This window comes from Musca domestica, unplaced genomic scaffold (genome assembly GCF_030504385.1).
Source record: "Musca domestica strain aabys unplaced genomic scaffold, Musca_domestica.polishedcontigs.V.1.1 223, whole genome shotgun sequence".
NCBI classification, from domain to species: Eukaryota; Metazoa; Arthropoda; class Insecta; order Diptera; family Muscidae; genus Musca; species Musca domestica.
The window spans coordinates 14,812-22,089 of record NW_026712265.1 but is presented as its reverse complement, the minus strand read 5'-3'; the positions used below and the strand labels follow the sequence as shown (position 1 = coordinate 22,089).

Sequence of the window (7,278 nt, the reverse complement as noted above, 5' to 3'; positions counted from 1 at the left end):
AATGTTTTCTCATCGGAGACCAAATCAAATTCGGCAGTTCACCACTTTCGGCAAAGCGAAGCAACTCTTTAGCTCTTTTGAGTCTATTTTCTTCCTGTTGCGGTGTAAGTTCTTGCACTTGTTGGAATTTCAGTGGCTTTACTCCGAGCTCATTTTTCAATATTTGCCGAATGGAATATTGCGATATGTTCAGCTCATGAGCCATTTTTCGGCCACTGCGACGAGGGTTTCGATCAAGTCGCTTTTTTACTTTTCGAACCATTTCTGCTGATGTTCCTGTTTTCTTCCGTCCACTTCCTTGACGTCAGGCTACGCTACCAATATCACGGTAACGAGCGATGGTTCGAGATGCAAAAGATTTATTTACATTTGGTTCGGCTAAATTAAAAATTCAGCTACTGTAAGGCTTCCGAATAAATTAAAATCGCAGCATTTTCTTTTCCCTCCAAAAATAAAACAAAAGCTTACTTACAATTCCCAAAAGTGTTGTAATAATTATAAATTATTCCCTTCTCCTTTGGTCACCCAATGCCATGCGATCTGGGGAAGGGTTATAACATAACTTTCAGTTTTGCCACCTTGTGGTTGAATGAGTCAGTCATTACCCCTTAATCGGCTGCATTAATTAAGACTGGGAACGAGTAATATACCTGCAACCATTCGATGTAAAGCGAAAAACCTAGCTAGAAACCAAGACCAATGAAACAGGCAAATTTCACTTGAATATTCGATGTTTTGTTCTTGGTTTCATTTCCGTTACAGGGCCACAATAAATTTCTTGAATTTTGTGTAATTCTTTGTTTTTTTTTTTTTGGTAGACGCATGGCGAACCACGCCAGTCATGCATAGCCGGGGAAAAAGCGAAAAATAAACAAACAAGGAATGCAGCAAAAAAACTGAGTAGACAAAAGACCAGAACTCCCAAAGCCATTTGCCATGGAACTCCTTTCTCTGGAAAAAGTTTCTTTCTTCTGCTGCAGCTTTTTTGCATTTTTTTTGTATTACCAATAATATGGGTGTTGTCCCTGGCTCTATTGACATGGTCGGGAGTTGGGTCGACAAAAAACAAACAAGGAAAAATGTTTTCAAAATATAATCAGGAAAAGTCTGGAGCATGGTTGTTATTCTTCCTTTTTTCCAGTGAAAGCATTGCCAAGTGATTATGCCTTGGGCAAGGTGGGAGGGGAGTACCACAGCTCACCTGAATACAGGTGTACTAGAGAAAAACAAGTTATGCTACGGCAAAACGACAATTCTATGACAAATTCTACACACACACATAAATATATTCACATGTATGAATATGTATTTGTGTTGCATGTCAAGGTTATTGTACTTTGCAACACCACACCAAGTTGTTTGTCTGATAATGGGCGACTAGCCTTCCTCGCGGGCGAATTGTGACAAAAACAAAAAGCTGCCACCACCTACCCAATGCCAGAGTTTTAATTTTTTTGTTGCTGAATTTCAACACACCTAAAATTGAATTGATGAATTGTCAAAAATTAATGCATTATACATTGGAATTTTGATGTGAGAAATGAAATTAATATGGAGTTCCTGGAGAGTTATAAATAAAAACGTAACTATTTTTAGAAAAAAAGTTAAAAAAAGATCATTTGAAGTAAAATAAGAAAGTTTAATATATTTGCATTTAAAGTTATAAAAAAAAACAATTATCAAAGATAAAATAGAATCGCCGACTATATATGAAGATTGTATTCGGAAAATGAAATCATAATCCAAGAAATGTCTGTAGAATGACTTATATTCCTGGGAAGCATGTGGATAATCTTCTATTTATAAAAGTAGAGTGGTGAGTCCTGTTCCTCCAAGAAATTATCATTAGATTTTGAATATTAATTTTTTAAAAAATAGAGGAAAAACAAACTCATTGATATGAAGTGGTTGGAGTTTTTTTTCCTAATCAACGCCAAGAGGAGTAGAATACAATAATTTAATATATTTGCATTTAAAGTTATTAAATTCAAAAATTATCAAAGATGAAGCTGAATATAGTTGTATAGGTAACCGGAATACCCTTCGATAGGAGGCCAAACACATGTCTCAATGTAAATCTGAAGGCCTTAACATACAAGACCAAGACTCCTTCTCATAGAGGACCATAAAATTCTTCTCATAGAAAAATTTAAAATCTTCTCAAAGAAGTAAAAAAGTTATCTCGTAGAAGACCAAAAGGTCTTCCTATAGCAGAAAAAATGTCTTCTCACAGAAGGCAAGAAGTTCTTCACCCAGAAGAAAAGAAGGTCTTCTCACAGAAGACAAGAAGGTCTTCTCATAGAAGACAAGAAGTTGTTTTCATAGAAGACAGAAGGTCCTCTAATAGAAGACAAAAAGGTCTACTCATAGAAGACCAGAAGGTCTTCTCATAGAAGACCACAAGGTCTTCTCATAGAATACCAGAAGATCTTCTCATAGAAGACCGGAAGGTCAACTCATAAAAGAGCAGAAGGTCTTCTTTTAGAAGACCAGAAGGCCTTCTTATAGAAGACCAAAATGTCTTCTCATAGAAGATCAGAAGGTCTTCTCATAGAAGATCAGAAGGTCTTCTCATAGAAGAACAGAAGGTCTTCTCATAGAAGAGCAGAAGGTCTTCTCATAGAAGAGCAGAAGGTCTTCTCATAGAAGAGCAGAAGGTCTTCTCATAGAAGAGCAAAAGGTCTTCTCATAGAAGAGCAGAAGGTCTTCACATAGAAGAGCAGAATGTCTTCATATAGAAGAGCGGAAGGTCTTCATATAGAAGAGCAGAAGGTCTTCTCATAGAAGAGCAGAAGGTCTTCTCATAGAAGAGCAGAAGGTCTTCTCATAGAAGAGCAGAAGGTCTTCTCATAGAAGACCCGAATGTCTTCTTATAGAAGACCCGAAGGCCTTCTCATAGAAGACCCGAAGGTCTTCTTATAGAAGTCTCGAAGGTCTTCTCATAGAAGTCTCGAAGGTCTTCTCATAGAAGACCCGAAGGTCTTCTCATAGAAGACCCGAAGGTCTTCTTATAGAAGACCCGAAGGCCTTCTTATAGAAGACCCGAAAGTCTTCTCATGGAAGACTCAAAGGTCTTCTCATAGAGGACCCGAAGGTCTTCTCATAGAAGAGCCGAAGGTCTTCTCATAGAAGACCAGAAGGTCTACCAGAAGGTCTTCTCATAGAAGATCAAGACGCCTTCTCTCAGAAGACCAGAAGTTCATATCATCGAAGACCAAAAGGTCATATCATAGAAGACCAGAAGGTCTTCTCATAGAAGACCAGAAGCTCTTCTCATAGAAGACCAAAAGGTCATCTCATAGAAGACCAGAAGGTCTTCTCATGGAAGTCCAGAAGGTCTTTCCATGGAAGACCAGAAGATCTTCTCAAACAAGACCAAAAGGTCTTCTGAAAGAAGACCAGAAGGATTTTTTGTAAAAGACCAGAGGGATTTCTTATAGAAGACCAGAAACTCTTCTATCTTGTACACAAAGATCTTCAGATAGTAAATCAGAAGGTCTTCTTACAGAAATCAGAACCTTTAATTGTTCGCCTTTAACTGAAACAAATTGTGGAGGTCATGTAATTGTCTGTGGTTGTTTTTTTTTTGACATATGGCAACGTTAGAAGTCAACACACTCTCTCATTCTCATTTTTTTGTTGCTCATCATCTCAACGAAGACGAAATCCGATGTGTTTTTCGTTAGAAATTCCAACCTACAATGTTGAATAATACTGAGGTACAGTGAATACCACCATACACTTTTGGAGACTTGTGATGAGAAGAGGTGTATTGGTTTTTGGTAACATAAAATGGAATAAAACACCATAATGCAATACGTTCCTAGGTATATGGACATGTGATTCTAATGTTGTATTTTGGAAGATAATTTATATTTTTTATGTTGGATTTTTTCATATTTGTTTTTTTATTTTTTTAATAGTTGTACATTTTTTCAATGGACAAATTTCTATTTTTTTACATTTTATTATTATTTTTTTTATTTACTTATTATTTATTTGTCTGATTTATTAAATTGTTGGTAATTTATTATTTTTCTATTAATCAATTCATGAATAAATTATATTTACAATTCCAATGTTTTTTGTCTGTACTCCCTTGCCATTAATAGTCTTGCTTCACAGCACTTGGCATCGCCATGCAATACCCACAAGAATACACACCATACAATAACAAAATAACCCACCACACAGCTAACAGAGAAATCTTCTCAACAGACAAAATCAAACTCTGAGATTAAAACACTGCACGAGCACGCACACGAAACGACAAAGTTAAACAAACAACAATACCTACCGACAAAAACCACATAGCGGCCATCGTGTGTGTGTGAGACAGAGACAACGCTAAACATACATCCGACTCTCAGAGCATGAAAAACGTATGATGCCCTCAGTTTTCTCAGACACACAGCACCATTGAATAGTCGTCATACAACGAGTGGTAGTGTGTGTGCGTGTGGTATTCGGCGGCTTGCTTTGCCAAACGAACAGACAAAATACCAAATAGAGACAGCAACGAGTCAGCCAGCCAGGCAAGCAAAGCATTGCATGGTCGGTCGGTCGTAGTGACGCACAATAAAGATTTTCTTGTCGTGGAATTCATACAAAATACATAAATTGAAAAGTGTTGGAGTGTTAACAACTGAAAAAAAATGAATAATTTCACAGCGGAGCGCAACAACTGCCGACGTCGTTTGATTTTGTTGGTAAAACAACATCCGATTCTGTGGAACAAAACCGCCGAAAATTACAATCGTAATCGGCCACAAAAATTGCAAACATGGCAAGAAATCGCAGAACTGCTTGGTTTGTCGGGTAAGTAAGGGGAGGGATGGTGAGAGGAGAGGAGAGTGAGTGTTTGATTGGATGAGGGAGCAAGGTAGAGCGAGAGCAGAGGAAATTTGTTGGATAATAACAGGGAGAGTGTTAATGTGGTGAGAATACAGACATTGTCTGATGGTGTTGCCAGATGCTAGAATGTGATGGGTGCTAAGAGAACACAGTGGGGTGTTTTGTTATGATAATTAAAATAATAAATGTGTTAAAAAAAAGAAAATATGAAATAAATAAAAAATTGAATAAATAAAAATGTATTAATTAAAAGTAATATATAATAAATAAATATATATAATAAAAATACATACATAATGTATATAGGTAGATTAATAAATAAATAAAATATAATAAATATAAATAAAAAAATAATAAAAACACAAGTCATTAAATAATTCTAAAATAAAGAATAAATTAAAGACATAATAAATAAATTAAATAAATAGTAAGCAAAGAATTAATAAAAAATAAATTATTTAATCACTAAATGAAATATAAATATTGAATATATTCTTTTAAATAAATTAAATAAATAAAAAAGTAAAGAAAAAAAAAATAAAAAATACATTAATTAATCCCTAAATACAAAATAATGAAATATAAGAATTAAATATATATTTTTTAAATTGTCAAAATCATTCTTTGACTCCAATCTGAAAAATTTTCTCTACATCTATATTGATCTCAACCCTTTCCCTCCACTCCTCTCTTTTCAGTTGATAAAATTCGCCGCACCTGGGAGAATCTACGCGATCAATATCGCCGCGATCTGAAACGTGAACTCAAATATGGCTTCAAATCAAAATGGCGTTTCTTTGGCGATATGGATTTTATACGTGACATGGTGGCCTGCAAGGGACAAGTGAATGAGGGCAGTGATTCGGATTCGGAAATGGAACCTCATGAAATGCATCAATTTTCCAAATATGTTTTTGAAAATGACACCGATTATCCAGAGGCATCGGATATGCCAAGCACTTCGAATGCTGCAATGAACGCTAGTGGTCAGAATGATAATTTCCAGCCGATTATTCTGAGCAAGCAATGGCAAATTCCCAATCAAACGGAAAATCAAATGACCACACCAATACAAGCTATAGCGGGACAGATTACCCGAAGTCCTGAAAAATCACAAAGAGTATCCCAAAATGATGCTGTGGAAGTGGTTGAATCCTGTGACTCATCGAGGAGCTATCGCCAGAGTGGTGGAATGCCAAATCCCATGGTGTTAATGGAAATGATGGCCAAACGAGAACCCGAAGCTGAGCGTGTAGTTGAAAGGGAACGTAGAGTATCCTTAGTTGCTACACCACCCCGGCAATGTATGCAGTCGCCAGCAATTAATCAAAATCGACAATTTACTTCGCCTCAATATTCGCGACATTTTCCCCAAGAATCCTTGGTTAGTACCTCGGATATACGACGTTTCGAAAATCCCCCAGAGTCACCTCAAAGAAATGTCAATGTTCCACCCGTGGTAATTTCTCCATCCAACAATGGCTTGCCCAACTCCATGGAACTAATGGAAATGCTGGCCAAAAGAGAACCCCAAAATGATTCGGATTTCGAAATCGAGGCCGTGACAATATCACCATCGAGACAACAAACTCCAGCTTTGCCTAGGCAATTTCATCAAGAGCCACAAGTTTCCACCTCAAGTGCTAGGTCTAATGGTGGCACACCTGGTGAGGATGCTGCCGTGGAAACGCCTCGCAGTAGCTCTGCCCCCAAACGCAAACGCAGCATTGAATCCGCCGATCTGGAAACTAAAGATGAGGATTACTATTTCGTTATGAGTTTGCTGCCCTCCATACGTCAGATACCGCGCAATCGCAAATTTGCCCTGAGAATTGGCATCATGAATTTGATAGCCAAAGATTTGGAAGAGGTGTGCAAATGAGATCGGCTGAATGGCAGGAATCGAGCGGGGAAAAGAGGTGCGAAAACCTAAGGATTGAGATATTTTTCTCCCTCTTTCTCTTGGTTGCGGCAATGGCGGGTTGAGAGAGTAGTAGGGTATAATTTATTTATTTTAATTAAAAATTACGTATCTTAAAAAAGATGAAAAGTGTTCCAAATAAAAATATTCAATGACGGATTGCCTTTCATTTTGTTTGAAGACTTTCAAACATACATCTTCGATATAGCCACTTAACATTTTAGTCCTTCGAGCCGGATAGAGAATTGAGCGAAGCAGTAGTGTTCCTTTTCTCGATATTACATTTGGTCCTTCGAGCCGGATAGATAATTGAATTGACAAGCGAAGAGCGAGAATGGATTCTTTTCTAATTTTTTTATATTTGGTCCTTCGAGCCGGATAGAGAATTGAATTGACAATCGAAGAGTGAGATTGGATTCCATTTTCATTTTAACATTTGGTTCTTCGAACCGGATAGAGAATTGATTCTACAACCGAACGAAGCGGTAGAGCTTGTTTTCTCG

The 7,278-nt window shown here is 37.0% G+C and overlaps 1 protein-coding gene across 1 annotated transcript; it reads left to right on the top strand.

Annotated features, from left to right (window-relative positions):
• The first annotated feature begins 4,420 nt into the window (after window positions 1-4,420).
• On the top strand, window positions 4,421-6,864 carry LOC105262112 (uncharacterized). Its single transcript, XM_011296065.3, has 2 exons — window positions 4,421-4,818; window positions 5,553-6,864. The coding sequence occupies exons 1-2, from the start codon at window positions 4,656-4,658 to the stop codon at window positions 6,734-6,736; spliced, it is 1,347 nt and encodes a 448-aa protein (XP_011294367.2). The 5' UTR covers window positions 4,421-4,655; the 3' UTR covers window positions 6,737-6,864.
• Window positions 6,865-7,278: the final 414 nt, after the last annotated feature.